Raw genomic sequence first — 19,958 nt, 5'->3', positions numbered from 1 at the left:
AAGAATATACATGTCTGGACATAAACGGGGCTTTATAGGCTGGTCAAGTAATTACTTAACACACGTGTACCATTCACCATTCTACCCATGATTAATAACCACACTTCTCAAATTTTCATTTTTGTTTTCATTTATCTTAATCTTCTTCATCTTTGTTGAGACGTCCAAAATGTAAAAAATTCTCGTAAGCGGAGAAAACCTAGATTGGTGAATGAGTGTTTGGACATATTTAAAATGTAGCAAATAAAAACTGGTCAAATTATAAGTTGTATAAAAATTGTAAATCATATTTTTAGGCGTTTCCCAGTAAGTGAAAATAATACGGTCTTATGATAGGCTGGTTAAGCGATCACTTTACACACGTGTACTATTCTACCCACGATTGACAACCACCCTACTAGAATTTTTGGAACATATAAAATCGACTGACCTGGCTTCACCCAAGTATTTTAAATAGTTGATCATGCCAAGTCTACCATATTTCAGTATTATTTTTATTATAAGTATACGTTTGGCCTTTATTGGAAAACGCTTCAGTAAGTGCCCAAAGAAATATCATTTAATTTCCGGGTTGTTTTTTTTCTCGTTGCGTCAAGACAATAAAGGCCAGGGGTGGTCAAACTATGGTGCGTGCGCCAAACGTGGCTAATAAGATCTTCTTTTCTTATTGTATATATTATATTTAATATAGAGGTCAGATAGTCACCTGCGATGTCGATTCCTAAATGACAATACATATCTTTGGTGGACTGCCCGGGAGTTGTCTACCTTGGGTTTGGCAGTGAAATGCAATGCGGGGGAGTCTGTATGGTTTCATTATCCTTACATGTGCATATTAATTTCGGTTCCATTCTCTTCATATGCGCATACCACTGTCGCATTAGATGATCGTAAGTATCGCATCCCATTCTCAAAGATCTATAGTATGCTGATTTCTCAGAGCTACATTTCTCTTGGAGCTGTTTCTCTCTTATCACATCCAACAACCGTGGTCTAGTAAAACCTACACCAAAAATACTCACTGGCAGCTGTAATATAACTAATGGAGTCCACGACAACAATATCCTTCTCATCCAATAGATAATTTTTTTCAATTGCAGATTGCTGCTTTAATATACATGTAATTAACTGACTAACTAACTATCACACTGCTTCCACACAGAGGTAGGCAGACAGAATAGATCACAAAGCAACTTTTTACTTGTAAACATTATTACATCTCCTCATACACACCCATCGATAACTCTGACTCTTGACCTGACTGGTTTCACGTATTTTACATACTTGATCATGCCATGTATTCCACATTTATATATTACCTCATAAATACCCGCTGATTATTACGACTCTTGACCTAACTGTTTTCAAGTAATTCACATACTTGATCATGCTTAGTTTTCCTCTGTCTTCCACTGCTTCTATTTCCTATTAAATTCGCTTGATAAATTTGTGTACCGCTCTTTCTTCACATATCGCTCATTCCTTTCAAGAACGTCATAAATCAAAAAACTTGATTTTTCAGGAGAACGTTTTAAAAGTTTAAAAATATAACACAATGTATTAAAAATAAATATCAAGCCACTTATTGAACTTTTTACTGTGCAACACATATTTTTTACGTAAAACCTGTACGTTTTTTCTACATTTGAAAAATAATTAATATCTTTAAAAAAAATTATTAAACAGCACCTTTTCATCAAAATGCAAAAACAACACTTTCTGCTCTATAGCGGGTAAATATTAAGTTAAAAATATGCCGCTTTCTCCGGGATATAAAACATTTTTTGGGCATTCTGAAAACATGCACAACTGAAAATTGTCGATTTTTGATTTATGACGTGAAAGGAGTGAGCGATATCTGAGCTCGTCTATTGAAAATTTTGAGCATTTAAGGTTGGCAACCACTGTAAAGCCAATTTCATACTCGTTGTGATTTATTGCTTGTACTAAGCCACTCATGTCCTTATAATATATCGCCCGGAGTTCAATATCAGGCTGGCTGTGAAAATATGTCTCAAAAAAGGAGCGCTGAAATAAGGCAGGCATTTATTTTTGTCAAAACTCGAATACAAAGAAAGCTGCGTTAAAATTGAAACTGAACAAAATGATTAAGGAAACACTTGTTTTTATACCACTTGAGTTTATTTATGACTTCGGAAGCTAAGTTTACATCCTCAGGTCTGAATATTAACAAATAATAGTTATTTTTCATACCTGAAGATGGAAGTTTAGCTTCCGAAACTAGTAGTCATAAATAAACTCAAGTGGTATAACTCATGTGTTTCCTTAATCATTTTAATATGTCTTACCACAAAGTGAATGCCAAACAATAAATGAAATTGAAAAAATACAACAAAATTAACTAAAACTAAATAATCATCACGACGCTTTCCTGCAGGGATAGGCAGAGCGAATAGTACACCATACGACTCCGTTTTTGCAAACATTCTTCGCCTTTTCCACATTGATGCATTCCCTCATACATACCCACCGATTATTCTAACTCCGGACCTGACGACCACTTAAATTATTTTCAAATTCAAACCATCATCCGCCCCCGATGGTGCATAGAGCACTGCATCATATAAACGCAGTGTTATCGTGATCGTTAACATATAAAGGAAACTTGATCAGCCCTGCGCTTCAGGTAGTAGTCCAGGGTAATATTGAATAAATATTAGAGTGAAAAAATCGCTTATATATTATATATACTGAATCGGAACTGAATCCTCGAAGTACGGTAGCCAAGCGTGCTGACTATTACACTACTGAGGCAGACACAACTTTCAAGTATTTGATTTAATCGGTCATGCCAACTTTTCTTCGGCCTTCCTTCGCTCATATTTCCATAACTACAATTGCCTCACACATTTCTTTTATTAGGTGAATAGCGCTCAAAAAATATTATCCTTAAAACTCACTTCACATTTGTTTTGACTGATTGTAGATGAAAGACGATCAGTTTGACTAATGTGCGGCAAAACCAAAACAAAGGTGAATTTTTTTCTTCACTATTTCAACATTTTAAATTATGTTTATAAAATTGAATATTTTTTTTTAAACCCACTTTTTTATGAATACAAAGTTATTTAATTTTATAAAGTTTATAAAATATGCCACAAAGTATCTGCAGAAAACATTCAAGAAAATTTAAAATTATCTTTCAAATTAAATTATTTCAAATTTCCTATTTGTAAAATTGCGAATCGTCAGATTCGTATACAATATTGGAAAAACCCACGTCATATTTGTTCTCCTTTTTCCCTTCTCTGGTCAAAAATAACAAAATATCCTATCAAAAACATGACACACGGTCTTGTGTTACGGACATTCATCATATAATCATTGAATAATGTATTATTTTTGTGCTGTGACTCCGGATTTTACGAACGCTGGAACAGCGATTGACGAGCTACCAATCTACGGTATATTTCAAACAACCGAGGGTCCTCGCAAGAATTGGTGATTGTTCGCGCGATGTCGGACATGTTTTGTCGGTTCAATGGGTTGACACATTCTCCCGGATTAATGTCGATGAAAACACAAAACTGACATTGTTTATGCCGTACCGTAAGCTTATAAGAGAATGATGACGATACAAAGTAGCGAGTGTTTTTGCCTAGAATTTTCACTCATGAATTACATGAAATTAATGGAATTCAAATCACAATTGCATTGCGCAATAACACGTACATTTTTTTATTATTAGAAAGAGATATATTTTCATTTATATTTTTACAAAAATACTTTGCGAGTGTTTTTGCCTAGAATTTTCACTCATGAATTACATGAAATTATAGTAACTTTAAACATAACGTAAATCCACTCACAAGTAGGCACAGGCTATGAAACTTATAAAGTTGAAGCCTGAGTAGGCACATTATAAACGGTGTTGCATAAGCCGTAGCTAGATTTCAGAGTCACTTGGACGTTGGGTAATTCATACATAAAAAAAACGTGTGACAAAGTTTTCGCAAAATCATCAAAATAGAGCATATTTATTCAATTCAATTCAATTTTATTCAACAAAAAAAAAATAAACAACATTTTGAGTGTGTTCAAATACTTGTCCACAAATCTGGATTTTTGCCTTTAGTGAAGTTCTAGTGATTCAAGAACAATGTTTCAAAATTGGTTCATATATATAGAACTTCCAAGAATTTGAGAAGTGTAGTTTTCAACAATGGGTAGAATTGGTGTATTTTACACGTGTGTAAAGTGATCACTCAAACTAGCCTATGACGGTCGTCAGCACCGTAAATGCCCAGACTTCCAATTTATTCTTCATCTTTGATGAGATGTCAAAAAATAATATAAAAAAATAAATACATAACAAACAAAAATCTAGGCGTATATATTAAAAGTTTTGTCCGCCTCCGTAGTGTAATGGTCAGCACGCTCGGAGGTCCCGGGCTCGATTCTCAGGGGGGGGTCAAATAAATAAAGTAATTTTTTCACTCTAATATTTATTCAATATTACCCTTGGCTGGTACCTGAAGCGGAGGTTTGATCACCTTTCCTTTGTGTGTTAACGATCAAGATAACACTGTTTTTATATGATGCAGTGCCCTATGCACCATTGAGGTGCGGATAAGGGTTCGAATGAATATATTAAAAGTAAGCAAGAAGACTGAAAGGTGTAGAAGAATCCCGGTTCGGAAAACTTCTTCGGACACATGGAACAGATCAATATCGAATGTGATAATGTTCAACATAGCGGTAGCCCTTCCTACAGGCATAACCATTTATTGTAACTGCAGTCAGTTTGTAGAATTTCATTTAAAATTTTTGGGTAATGTATTTGGGTAAAATAAACAAGATTTTTGGATCGAATTCTGCTTTATTTAAATATATGCAATGATATATAATGTGATGTGTTTCGTTAAATCAAGACATTACCAAACTCATTAATAATGTTTGATAATGTCTTGAAAAGACGAAAAGCGACACATATATCATTGTTTCCATATATTTAAATAAAAGTAGAATTAGATCGAATAATCTTATTTTATTTTGAACATATTAAACGTAAAGAATTTTCACTCATGAATTACATAAAATTATAGTAACTTAAAGATAACAGCAGACCGAAGAAGACAGTAAACCGACTCACATTTACGAACAAATTAGCTTTAAAATTTATAAAGTTAACATTTATAAAGGGACATGATAAATGGTGTTGCATAAGCCGTAGTTGATTTTAGGGTCACTTGGGCGTTGGGTGAAATTTATAAAAAGAATCTATCAAAATGGGGTAAAATTCAATATAAATATATATTTTTTAATCCATGAAATATTAATTTTGTATTTATCATAAACAAGATAACTCACCCTACGGACGATATATCGATGAATGTAGTAGAGGCGAAGATTGCTGTGGCGTTCTTTTCTCTCTGCCTACCCTACGGAGAAATATCGTGATGGTTTTTTTATATATTAAATCCGTTTTTCTATCACGCCGCTTCCCCGCAGGGGTAGGAAGAGAGAATAGAATGCCACACCACTCCCTTTTTGCAAACATTCTTCGCGTTTTCCAAGTTCATGCACCTTCTCATACATATGCGCCGATTATATCAACTCCTAACCTGACCGTTTATAATTATTTGACATACCTGATCGTGACAAGTTTTTCTCGGTCTTCCTCTGCTCCTTTTTCCAACAACTCATAAATTTGTTTGATCTTTCTCTCCTCACTCATTTGTTCCACAGGAAAGAATGCAAGGCTGAGATAAGTATTATCGAAGAAATTAAGAAAGGTGTGTTTAGATGGTTTGAGCAAGTGAATCTAATGAGTGAAGAAAGAATAGTAAAACAATTATGAGGCAAATGTGGTTGATAATTGAAGCACAAGAAGACCGTGGAAAACTCGACATGATCAAGTATTTCAAATACTTGAAAGTGGTCGGCAGGTGTGTATGAGGAGATGCATGAATGTAGAAGAGTCGTAGATTATCTTCAAAGACAGATTGTAAGTATGGTATGTACGATACACATGAAATTCAAACAACCAAAGGTAAAAAAATCATCATTGCGCAATATGTATTAAAAAAATTACTCACACAAATTTCAAGATAGCGCCTCCCAGCAAATCAACACACACAACACCAATAAAATAAACAATTATTAAAAGATGTATTAAACAAAATGAATAAAGTCCACATATCACTAAAGTACACTTTATAAAAACACAGAAACACATGAAACCAAATCAAACGTACATCACGTGTGGTCGAAATGTATACTAAGTATTTCGCAACAAAATGCAATATAACGCATATTTTTATGCAACTGGCTTCTCTTTTCTCAAAGCACACTTAAATAACAAACTATGTAACAATAAGATATAAATTCAACATTTTGAGTGTATCTAAATACTTTACACATGTCGCCCACTCCTTTCAAGAACGTCATAAATAAAAAAACTTGAGTTTTCAGGAGAACGTTTTTAAAGTTTAAAAATATAATACAATGTATCAAAAATAAATATCAAACCACTTATTGAACTTATTACTGTGCAACAGATCTTTTCAAACAGATCTTGTAAAACCTGAAGGTTTTTTCTCCATTTGAAAAATATTTAGTATATTTAAAAAAATACTAAAACAATACCTTTTCTTAAAAAAGGAAAAACAACACATTCTGCCCTGTAGCGGGTAAATATTAAGTTAAAAATATACCAATTTTGCTGGGATATAGTACATTTTCTGGGCATTCCGAAAACATGCACAACCGAAATTTGACGATTTTTTTATTTATGACGTTATTGAAAGGAGTGAGCGATGTGTAACGTTCATTAATTCTTCCTATGATTAAAAACCACACTACTCAATATTTTTGCACTTATACTTATATATAAATTCGAATTCTATTGCTTGAATTACTAGAATTTCACTGTAGACATCTATGGTGAGATGAAATAAGCGTTTTTATTCAACATAAACTCTGTCATTTGTATGTGAGGTCCGAATCCCGGATTATAATCACATACATGAGAAACGCCAGAATATATCCTTTTTTATCGTTTTTCATGTGTGTGATTATAATCAAGGATTCGGATTGTAAGTTAATTTATTTACAACATTTTGAGTATATCCAAATACTTCTGGATAATCTCCAATTATAAGAGTTATTTTTTTATTATTTATTACATCGCGTTTCGGATTACGGAGCATTCGGATTAGTGAGCTGGCACTATATTGTATAGATATCTGCCTTTGGTACGGGAAAACCCAGTGAGAACACATCAACATACCCTACGTAAAGTGTTCTAACTACATTTTTGTCAATTTTGAGATATTTGGTGTACGTTATCAACGGACCGTTATCTACAAATATAAATAAATAAAAAATATAAATGAAATTAATTACGCCTAGTTTTCAGGCGTATAAGATGCTATCTGCATCGATTTTTCGAAATGAACTGAGCTCCTAAAACACTAACTACTTAATTTTGACAAAACATGAAGTTTTAAAACGATTTAATGTATTATTTTATTGTGTTTGAGAATTATAATACTTGTTTAGAACTTCAGATAAAACCGTGAATTCTTCTAAGCTCTCTTCCTGTAAAGTAACAATTTTGCAGATGGAGTACTTTACCCAGGGACCGTCGTCATTATCCTTTATTTAAATATTTAATAGGTGTATGAAACAAACAATGATAAAAATGAATTGAAAGTAATTTATTTAAAGAAGAAACGGTATGTTATTTTATTTTATTTAATATATCTGATTTCTTTTGCACTTTGCATTCTGTGTTATTTATTATTTTAAATTAATGTATAAAATGCAGTTAATACAGTAAAAGAATTAAAGAATTAAATGAATTTAAAACGAGAAATATAAAGCGTGTATGCTTCTGACAGGTTTATTAAATGTACAAACATAGTAAAATATTGTTGAATACGTTATATATACAAAATTACTTTATAATTACACAACAGGCAACCATTTAAATTGGATTTTTAAATCAATTTGCTTAACATTTAAACGGAGTTTAATTTAAATTTACAATAAAAAATACAGACTAACATTTTTAACACGGAATGATTTTTATGTAACTATACAAATGCATAAGTTTTGTACTGGCGTATCTTGGTGGAACTCCAATAAACAAAATTAAAAAAATTAAAACTATATACTTTTTGCCACATACCACATTTTATTTGGTCATAGGTGCCATTTTGTTAGAACTACACACCCCTGACATCCATTTCCTTTATTCTGGGTAGAAAAATTAGAAGAAATAAATTTGGCGACGATGTTCTTGACTGTCGATGTTTTCAGGCGTTCTGATGATTCTGGAAGGTTCATTATGTTTCTTTTACACACTAACAATATCCCTGATTGTGTTCACCTACAAACAAATTGATTGACTATCAGACACACGACCTACAGGCGGCATATTGAATTGTTTCCCGAATGCATGCTGAGTTGCGATGACAGAACGTCCCAAAGAAAAGTAGGCTTCCACGGCAAACGCGCGCTCCTCGTGTGTCCGTGGCATGATTGACATTAAACTAATCTAAAAAACCGTGATTTCGAACGCGCTATAGAAGTAACTGTTACTTTGTGGGCCGAGTTTCAAAAGAGGAAGTGACCGCGCCCCACCCTGTATAACAAAATATAGAAAAATAATTTAGAAAAATAATTAAAACAACAATATATAGAAGAATAATAGGTAGCAGAAGAAGGATGAAAGTAGACTGAATGCAGTCAAAATGCGATCTCTCAGAAGAATGTGCGATAAAACGATGTATGATAGATGTTCGAATAGTGAAATAAGGAAGGAGTGCAAAGCTGAGACAAGCATTATCGATAAAATTAAGAAAGGTGTGTTGAGATGGTTTGGACATGTAGAACGAATGAGTGAGGAAAGAACGGTAAAACAAATTTATCAGGCGAATGTTATTGGTAAAAGGAGTAGAGGAAGACCGAGAAAAACTTGGCACGATCAAGTATGTCAAATACTTAAAAGTGGTCAGGTTAGGAGTCGAAACAATCGGCGGGAATGTATGAGGAGAAGAGGCGAAAAATGTTAGCAAGGACAGAGTGGTGTAGCGTTCTATTCTCTCTGCCTACCCCTGCGGGGAAGTTAGTTAGTTAGTTAGTGAGTTTAAAATTTACGATTGACTTTCATACAGGGCTTGTAGGATATCGTAAAAAATTGACAAAGGGATTTTAAACAGGGCATTGACGTGCTTAATATGCATGATGATCGATAAAGTGTGAAGGACACTTGGAAGAGCAGGCGTGTCTAAGTGTATTTAAGATCAGTGGTAAGCAAACTCGACAAATCGTTCAATAAAAATATCCGTTGTACAACGATGTAGGTTTCTTTTGAGAGACAAATTTCTTAAACAATTTTCTTGATAAGTAGGTACACACAACTTTCTAAACTTTATTTCTTTAATTTTATTGCATTTTTTTGTAATAATTAACTCAATAATATTTATATTTAAAGCATTTACATACATTTCATTGTGTATGTATAATTATTTTTTCTATGTTAAAAAATCAATACAAATATCTCCGACGTGTGAAAAGCCCAGAATTCGTAAACAAAGATTTGGACACAGTAAAATTATCTGCCTCCGTTAAAATAAATATATGATACATGGTGTACATTTACAAGTTATTTAAAAGAAAACTGAATGAACAACGCCCATATAAAAACCGTTAGAACAAGGTAAAACTACCCTTATTTACTGAACCTTGATGTTCGCAAAAAAATAGAAACATTTTGTCGTTCGCTTTCTTGAAAGTATCCTGAAACTTGCGAATCACGCATGCCTGAAAAACCCTGTTGCCGAAAATAAAGAACGTTCACTGTTTAGGTTTTTCGCCGCCGCAATGGGAAAAGTTTTCATGTTTTTGGAGCCCGCTTTCCCAACAAACTCTAACCCGTTTTTGATGGATGTTGTACCAGGCATTAGTTTGTGGATGTTGGAATATTGGAAAAAAATGAGAAACCTGAAACCAATTTTATCTTTAAAACGCAGAGTATTTCACACTATCTCTTGCTGTTTCGAGACTGACTTTCGAGAAAAATGATACATTTACAACTTCACAAAATATTTTGTGTATTCTTTTATTTTTTTTACATAAACTGGATACATTTATTTTGAAAAATTATAAACATACTCAATATTTTTTTGCAGAGACCAACTAAGCCACGTTGTGTGTCTTGTCAGTGGAGTTCTTTAAACATACGTGATTTCATTGTTTTCATCTATTTTAACCTTGAAAGGTTATCTATTTTAACCTTAACACACAAAAAAGGAAGATTTTATTTTAAATTAAAAACTATTTTACAATTTTCAAAGAATTGTCTTTTGACCATTTACCCATTTTTTTTGCCTTTGTTCCATATTTTATTTTGACCTCTAACCTCCGTCGGCAACTAATTAAATAAATGTTTATTAAAATAACTATAATACATATAGTTTTTTCAACCTATATTTTATTTAACCAGTGACCGAGGTTCGTCGTTACCGACATCATCAGACTGGTATGAAGCTAGACGAAATTATTTATTATGTACACAACATGACAGGCGTTGAAACCATATTTTTTTTAATCATATTTTCCGGCAATTTTTTTTAAATTTAATATATTTATGTTTTGTATTTAAATATTTATAACATTCTAATAACGGTACTGGTTTAAAGTGTGGTTATATAATTTTACTTAAGTAATGGGTTTTTAAAATTAACATACAATTTTTTATATATAAAATCATAAGTAATGGGTTTTTAAAATTTACATACAATTTTTTATATATAAAATCATAAATCTTTCCCAAAACGAAAATGTTATTTATATTTTAAAACAATACCTAATTTTTTTCAATTCATGGTAAATTCATTTTGGTAAAAATGTTAAAATTATAAAAAATCATGGTTTTCAATCCCCCCAGCTTTGTTGTGAATATGATATAAAATTTTGTCTAGCCTGATGTCTGATGATGTCAGCAACGGTAAAATCCGGACACTGATCAAATTAAATATAAATGGAAAAAAAAACTATAAGTGTAGCTGTTATTTTATTATATTAAATGTAGTTCCACCAAGAAATGTCAGTTTAAAACTTATGTTTTGTACATACTTACATGTATTATGATTTATCAATTTTATCGAATTTAAATATTCAGGAAAGCGGATTTTCTTACTGACTTACTCCCACTTAACGCATTATCTATTTGAAGCATATGGAATCCACAAACTGACTCCAGGATCTTAAACTTGTCCGTTAAGTTTAAAAGCCATTTTGGGAAAGTTTAAACTGAATTTTGAACTTTTTTTCTCAAATTTGCCATTATAAGAATATTCAAGTTTTCAAATCACGAGTACAACTGCCCGCAAGCTACAATATATCTACCTCGTAATATATTTGTATTTAACCTAGGAAAGTTGGGTCTTCAGGCCGTATAACAAGTTTAAAATATACAAATTTAAAAGAAGACAAATCATTGTAATGTCACTTCTATACAATATTAAGTACAGAATGTAAAAATATTTTCTTAGATTACAAAAAATATGAAAGACATCTCAACAATGATGAATTTTTTTTGTCTGATGTCTAGGTATTTTTATGGTTTATGACCTGTCGTACGCTGATGAAGTGATCACCCTACACACGTGCAACATTCGCCATTCTACCAATCAGTATCTGGATACACTCAAAATTTTGTGAATAAAATAACTAGTCCAATTATTAACTGAATAAAATTAAAAATCACATTTTCAAGCGTTTCCCAATATATAAAATGATCCGTTAAGGATATTGCGTACATCCAAATAAAAGGGCCTCTGCCAAACATTAGCAATCTCAATCCATCCGTATTTGGCTCTAGTGAACTCACATGCACACTGTCATGGGATAAATGATTTATTTAGGAGTTCCAAAAATTTGAGTAGTGTGGTTGTCAATCATCGGTTAAATGGTGAATATTGCACGGATGTAAAATGATCACTTAACAAATATGAAATTTTTTGAAATTTCGTGTGGAGATTGTGATAAAAAATATATTGGCCAAACTGCGAGAAATTTAAAGATTAGAATTAAAGAACATCATAGCGGTCTTGTTAGTAATTATTTTTCGGAATTTGCAAATCACATAATAGATACTAATCACTCATTTCACTCTCATAAATAAAAATTATTACACCTTGTTCCATATAAAGGCCAAATTATGAATTATCTTGAAAATTTAGAAATCCAAAAAACCTGAATTCTAATAATAATTTATTAAATAATATATTGTTTCAAAATTCTTCACCATTGCTTTCCATTTTTCCTTTGTTTTCAAACTCCGTCCCTTGACTAACCCCTTCCCCTTACTTTCCTCTCTCCTTATTTATAGAACAATTTTATATTTTATATTTTAGTTATTATACAGACCTGAATGATGGAAGTTTAACTTCTGAAACATGTAGTCTACATATAATAAAACTCAAGTGGTAAAAAACGAAGTATTTTCTTTAATCATTGATCACTTAACCAGCCTATAATAGGTCATAACCCGGAATTCAATGTTCTTCTTCATCTATGGTGCGATGTCAAAAATGTATAAATAAAAGAAGTTGCATGAAAGTTTTATCACCCTATACAATGTCACGATTTAAATATTGGAACATTTTGAAAATAATAATAAAAGTTTAATTTTCGAGTGGTTTTTATTCATGCCGGTTTTTCATTTTTCCTTTTAAAGTTTTGAAATTGGATTCTAGATATGTTCTGCAAAAAGAATCGTTGAAATGCCTGCCATTTCCTTCAGTAAAATATGTTTAATTATTGTAATTTTTCTTATTATTTCTTGAAAACTTTTCGACACACATAATCCAGTTCGCAAAGCAGCCCTGACGTTATAAAAATTTCAAGCCCTGCTATATATATGATTGCCTTGTAAATTTAATACGGAATCATACGAAATGAGTAAGAGTTTCATTAAAAGTTTCCATTGAAGGTAAAGAGGGTATTTTGCAAAGTGACGGGTTGGTATTGCTGTTATATCTAACTCCCTTTAGCAAAAAACCTCTTGAAATTTTAATTAAGATCGTAACTTAGGTGTTTGTTTTTAAAACATCTAGATTGATAAAAAAATACGATTTTGTAGTGTAATGGTCAGCACGCTCGGCTACCGTTCTGGAGGTCCCGGGTTCGATTTCCGAGGGGGGTAATAATAAATTAATAAAAGTAATTTTATCACTGCAATATTTATTCAATATTACCATGGACTGGTACCTGAAGCGGAGGGATCACCTTTTGCTTCATGTGTAAAACGATCATGATAACACTGCGTTTATAAGACACAGTGCCCTATGCACCATTGGGGTGCGGATAAGGGTTTTATTATATTTTATTTATTACATAAAAATGTAACAATTAATTGTAGGATGTAACAAGATAAGTATTAGGATAAAGAGAAAATTTAGAAAGGGGTTATTTTATGTGGTCAGTATTGGATTAAATTATATTTTTTTACATCTTAACATAACGATCATGATATCAATGCGTTTATAAGACACAGTGCCCTATGCACCATTGGGGTGCGGATAAGGGTTTTATTATATTACATTTATTACATAAAAATGTAACAATTAATTTTAGGACGTAACAAGATAAGTATTAGGATAAAGAGAAAATTTAGAAAAGGGTTATTTTATGTGGTCAGATTGGATTAAATTATATTTTTTTACATCTTAACATAGATGAAAAGGAATGTGGAAGGCTAAGTATATAAATAACAGAAAAACAATTAAGATAACACTGCTTATTATTATTTTTATTTTTATTTTTCTTTATTTAAAATTCTTTTGCATTACATAAATTCAAAAACAAAAAATATTTATAAAAAATAAAAATGAATACAAAAAAAGATCCCACAAAGGCATGGCCTGTGTGTGGGTATACAAAATAAATAGTCATAGTACAGGGTATAAGGGTATAGGTTTCTAAGTATAATTAGTTAATACAAAATACAAAAAACTTACTTTAAATACAAAAAAAAATAAAAAATACTTGTCTCTCAGTGAGCAATTTTTTTAATTTTTTTTTTATTAAAACCTAAACATAAAAAAGATGACAAAGTAAAAAAGTAAAAAGCTAGCGATCATAAGCTAAATGAAAATTATACCATGATATTCTGGTAACACGAAATCAATAAGAGAATGTTCAACCATCTAAAAAATCCTACATTATTATATTGTAAAATATGAATTTCTACGAAATAAATTCTGCTCCAGTCAACACATCATATCTCATTATAACATCTAGGGCAAACCTACTTTGCTGTTAAGCACTTTTACGTCTTTGTTGAAATTACAACAGCGTCTGTAACTGACTCGATTTATTATAAAATACAAACTTGAATTTCCATATCCATTTTCATAATCTCGAAATTAAATTTTGCGTAAACTTTCTCACGAAATTTTTCTATCACAACAATTTTTGATATCCTGTATACAACTTTCTTGTTCACAGTGATATTGTCCATTTTATGTTTGAATATGTACAATTTTCTGTCTGCTTTCAATTCGTGGAAATAAATAACATTTGTAATTTTTTTTTATACAATAGGGTGTGCATAGTTTTTATTCAAGATGGACAGAAAATATAATTAAAAAAAAAATATATATATTTTTTGAACTTGTCACACGCAACTATTGATAGACAACAGTTTATTAAATTATTGGTTTCATCTATCTTTATAACTTGGTGACCAGAAGCTTCATTCAAATCAAAATTTAGAATTCAATTTAAGTGCATATTTTAAATAAACTACTAACTTTTAAACTTTTGTTAAAAACTACGCATATCTGGTTTTATCTATCTGTATAACTTGATGACCAGAAATTTAATTCTTATTCAAATTTCGAATTTAACTTGATTTTATGTTTTGAACAAATTTACTTCTAAATTACGCATACCGCTCACTCCTTTCAACAACGTCAAATATCGAAAATCGACAATTTTCAGTTGTGCATGTTTTCGAAATGCTCAGAAAATGTACTATATCCTAGCAAAAGCGTTATATTTTTAGCTTCATTTTTACCTGCTAAGGGCAAAAAGTGTTGTTTTTGTATTTTGATAATATGCTTTATATTTTTCAAATGGAGAAAAAACATTCAGGATTTACCTAAAAAGATCTGTTGCACAGTACAAAGTTAAATAAGTGGCTTGACATTTATTTTTAATATATTGTATTATGTTTTTGAACTTTAAAAACGATCTCCCGAAAAATCAAGTTTTTTTTATATATGATGTTGTTGAAAGGAGTGAGCGATATCTAGTTTTATCTTTTAATGTAACTAAAGACCAGATGTTTAATTCTTATTTAAATTTGAAATTTAACTTGATTGAATAGTTTAAGCAAATTTACATTATTATTGTATTACTAAAATACGCAAATCAGGTTTTATCTATCTATGTAGAAGTTTAATTTTATTAAAATTTTGAATATAAATTGATATAACGATTTAAATAGATTTTGTTCTTTAATACGGGTATCTGGTTTTATCTGCGCAGTTTGATAATTTTATAAGGCTAAAAAAACCGTAACGAAAATCAAAAAGATAAAAAAAGTTATTTGATTTATATTTATTAACATATCAAATTATGTGGTTAAAATTACATTTAGTAAACCAAATGTGGATATGCTAAAACTCTTTATTATAAGTGCTTATTTTTCATTCGTTTTTGTAGTCAGAGAAGGGTTTAACTTCATTACCAAATAATCCTTTACCCTATGTCTGACCTCTTTATTCATTCATTCACCCTCAATTACAAAAGAAATGCTCGCTGGCAAATCGTAGATCTCATTTCCGTTAACTGAATTTATAAATTACTCAGCTGGAAGCTGAAAAACTTTTTAGACCACTAAATGAATATAATCAACGGCATCAATCTCCTGTGTGTTTTAAATAAAGCACAGTAATTTCTTTTTTCATTGTTTATTTTTTATGATTTAAATTTGTTAAAAGTGCAATTGTGATGTTCTCACTTCAATGCTCATCAATTCCTTTTACTACTCCTACAACTACCATTACGGTTGGCAGAAAGGATGGAACGCCACACTCTTCTGACATACACTTCTCGCCCCCTTCACATCCATACATCTAGTCATATATGCCCTCCGATTACGCAGACTTTTGACACCACCAGATCTTAGGTTCTTATTGATCTGATCGTGCCAAGCCTTTTTTAGCCGTCCTCGTTCTGTTTTCCCGCTCACATTCACCCAAATATATTTTCTTTGTCATTTTCTCGCTATTCATTCGCTCCACATGTTCATACCACCTTAATGAACTCTTCGTAATCAATTATTCCTTGCTCAGCCTTACATTATTTTCTTATATCTTCATTTTTAATTTTGTCATACAATGATTTTCTACACGTTTGTCTGAGGGATCGCATTTCAACAGCGTTCACTCAGCTTTCATCCTATCTTTGTCAGTTACATGTTTCACTTCCATACATTAGCGTCAGTACCAGCACACCATTGCGAACCGCTAGCTTGGCTTCCATGAACATATTTGCAAACCCTCTGTTCAAAACACAATTTATTCTATTCCCTTCTGCATTCACTCTTCTCTCAATATCCTTTTCCACTTTTTCATCCCTTGCGAACATGCTGATTAATTCCTTATTTTTTATAAATGTAATGTGACATGTGATGAGGAATATCGACATAGAAACACGTGTCACACAAGATTTTAAGAAATAATTGTATGAGTATTTACCAAGTAAAACGCAAATGTAAAATGGATAAATATTACTACAAAGTGACTTGGTAGCAGAATCTATTAAGTTGATGAGATGTGGGCAGAAGGGAGATCTCCTGGATCCGGAATATACGAGATTGGACAGGGATCAGGACCGTCGAGACGCTGTTTAAAGCTGCTCAAGACAAGGACAATTACTCTCAAGTGATAGTCGACGTCAGAGGAAGACCTGACATGACACAAACATGAAAGAAGAATATATTACCAGAAAGTGACTTTGTAGGCGAATCTTTTAATGAAATTACCTTACTACAATTTGATTAATATACATATTTTTTGGATATTTTTCATTTATTTTTACTTAAATGAATATATCTTTTTTAAATTTAGAGATAAAGAAATGTGGATAATTATGATGTGTTGAAATGCTTTTGAAAATCGTTTTATATGGTACCAAGATTGATTCAAACTTTAAGCAGCGCTTTTTCACAATTAAAAAAATATATAAAGCAAGATACACGTTATCAATATATCAAGATACATAGTTAGGAGAAGTTTCAATTCAATTGTTCAATTTTTATTTGATGAATTATTATATGTTTTTGAAAACTAATTGTTTATTTTCACCATTAATATTACCTTTTCAGAGATTGCTGTATTTGACTTCACGCGATTCAAATATTTTTTCCATTTGAAAAAATACACCTTCAAGCATTTTTTCTCACAAAGATATTACAAACGGACTTTGTTTACACTAAAAAATACCACTCCTTTTTAAAACACAAAAGGTTTTAATTTTTTTTTTCATGCATTCAACGCAAGACTTTTAATTTATCATCTGCAAGAGTCGTTTTAATTCCATGTAGTTTTTTGTTTTGTTCAAGTTTTGTTTTTGTTTTTAATACACAATTTAACTTCCTGTTTAAACACATTTTGGTGGCGTTGTGGCACGTGTTTCATTGTTTACAGCAGCATTTTCAAACGTATGCAAAATTTAATCAAAATTCAGGGATTAATAAATAATATGGGGCAGCGGTTATCAAACTTTGGGACCACACGGACCACTAAAATAATTATGAAATATATTCTTTAAAAAAAGGAGAAAAAAGTGATAACCTAAACTGCACTATATAAGTAACATAACTCAACATAGGTGAAAAAGAATATAGAGGAAGCGTAAACTCTTTAAATAAAAAAATGAATAACCAAATAGTTTTACATTTTGTCATCTTAACATAGATAAGAATAATGTGAAAGTTTGAGTATTTTAAGGTCTTGTCATAGGTTAAAGTGATCATTTTACACACATGCAACGTTCATCATTTGACCTTTGATTGACAATCACACTATTCATGTAAGTATGTGATTATAATCCAAGATTCGGACCTCACATACAAATTGGTGAATATTACACGTGTGTAAAGTGATCACTTGAACCGGTCTATGACGGTAGTCTTATTCTTCTAACCCTTATCCGCACCAAACGGTGCATAGGATACTGCATCGTAGTGTAGCAGTGTTATCTTGATCGTTAATTGCAATGGCAAGGTGATTAGCCCTGCGCTTCTTGTACCAGTCCAAGGTGATATTAAATAAATATGAGAGTGAAAATCGGCCAAATTCATTTTGACCCCTCTGGGAATCCGGGACCTCCAGCACGGTAGCCAAACGCACTGACCACTGCGCTACGGAGGTGGACAGGATGATGGCAGTAATCCCCATAAATACCCAGATTTCCATTTTTTTTTCATCTATGTTGAGATATCAAAAAATAATATGAAAGAGTTAATTTATAGAAAAATGAACATTTTTCAATTATTTTAAGTGTAAATAATTTTCTTATTTTCAGAAGGCTCAATCTTCAACCGACTCGCACACAATCTGACACTCGGCGAGATAAGTCAGCCGCGGCTGGAGCAGCCCGAGCGCGGCGTCCTTATCTCGTGTTGACATAGACGACGCCGACGCCGAGCCAGACTGAGACGCCATACACCAGACCCTGTACACCTGAGAGAGATTACAGCCACCAGTAGCGCGAGACATCGCGAACCGCACGCCAGATGCAGCCTAGACAATAGGACCTCATTACAAGTGAAAATCCAAACTTTCCGTGTATAAATCAAATCAAATCACTCGCGAACTAAAAGTATACTTAAAACTTTTGGCAGGGAACATTTTATGACTGTTACGACTGTAAATCAAGTGGAAATTAAGGGCTCGCAATTTATTTGTGAATGTCGTTAAATTCCAACACGCGACGAGTGTTATACCATCTAGATGTTAAAAGTTTAAGAATGATCACTAAAAAGTTTCTTGACTGAATTGCATATATTAATATAATATAAATATTCGATAACGATGATTCCTTGAAATATTCAAAATATCTAACTGAAATCTTTATTTCGTGCTTTTAATCGTGTATTTTTCTTTAAAATAATTCAAAATGAGTGTTTTTTTCGATAAGATTTTAAAGTCGGGTGATTCGGGTGTTGTGAAAAGCTTTGGGAGAAAGCTGTTAGACACGGTGACTGAATCGACGAAAGTTTTGGGAACAGTTCTTAACAATCACGACAATACGGAGAGCGGTTTGAGCTTCGATTCTAGAAGCACCCATCGTTCTTTAGAAATCGATCCCAGCAAGCACGACGTATTATTCGGGCACGAATTTGGAGATATAGACCTGGATATCCTTCAGTCTGTGAACAAAAGCCAGGAGATGGCGTGTGTGTACAGGGCCGCAGCAGCTCAACCGGAAGGAAACTGCCCAGTCTTTTGGGATGGCATTCTGTGTTGGCCCCAAACCGCCCCTGGAACAGCGGCTCTACTGAAGTGCTTTGAAGAATTTGAGGGCATCCGATATGATTCATCACGTAAGTTTTTTCTCCTATGCTTAATCTATGTGATGATTGATTTGCTACTGTTATGATCAGTTTTTACAGGTTTTTCGCTTCATATTGAACGTTTTACAAATTGAATTGGATGCCTAATAAATTGGTCATTTAACCAATCAAATTGGACAGTTTACAAAATAAATAAAACGTTATATTTTATTTTTTATAATATTTTTCACATGTTTTTCACAATCGTAGGAAGTATGCTAGGGTTTCTTATATTATGGCCTATCCATTTGGCGTTATATAATAAGCTTCTAAACTCCCCAGTCCTGCTTAGTACCTCATTGTTCCCTACATGTTCCGACCAATGAATCCCCAACATGCGTCTGTAGCACCACAT

General features: G+C 32.1%; 1 protein-coding gene across 1 annotated transcript in view; it reads left to right on the top strand.

Annotated features, from left to right (window-relative positions):
• LOC148302991 (uncharacterized) overlaps positions 1-19,594 on the top strand; it is a gene marked incomplete at its 3' end in the record, with an annotated part of 110,636 nt that extends 91,042 nt beyond the window's left edge. Inside the window, exon 2 of the mRNA XM_088270720.1 lies at positions 18,574-19,594. Coding sequence (XP_088126846.1) covers positions 19,168-19,594 — 427 coding nt within the window. The remainder of the gene's footprint in view (positions 1-18,573) is intronic.
• Positions 19,595-19,958: the final 364 nt, after the last annotated feature.

This window comes from Brachycentrus maculatus, unplaced genomic scaffold, assembly GCF_059751285.1.
Source record: "Brachycentrus maculatus isolate JH-2025_06_01 unplaced genomic scaffold, ASM5975128v1 h1tg000394l, whole genome shotgun sequence".
In the NCBI taxonomy this organism is placed as follows: domain Eukaryota; kingdom Metazoa; phylum Arthropoda; class Insecta; order Trichoptera; family Brachycentridae; genus Brachycentrus; species Brachycentrus maculatus.
This window is presented reverse-complemented; position numbering and strand designations above follow the sequence as displayed.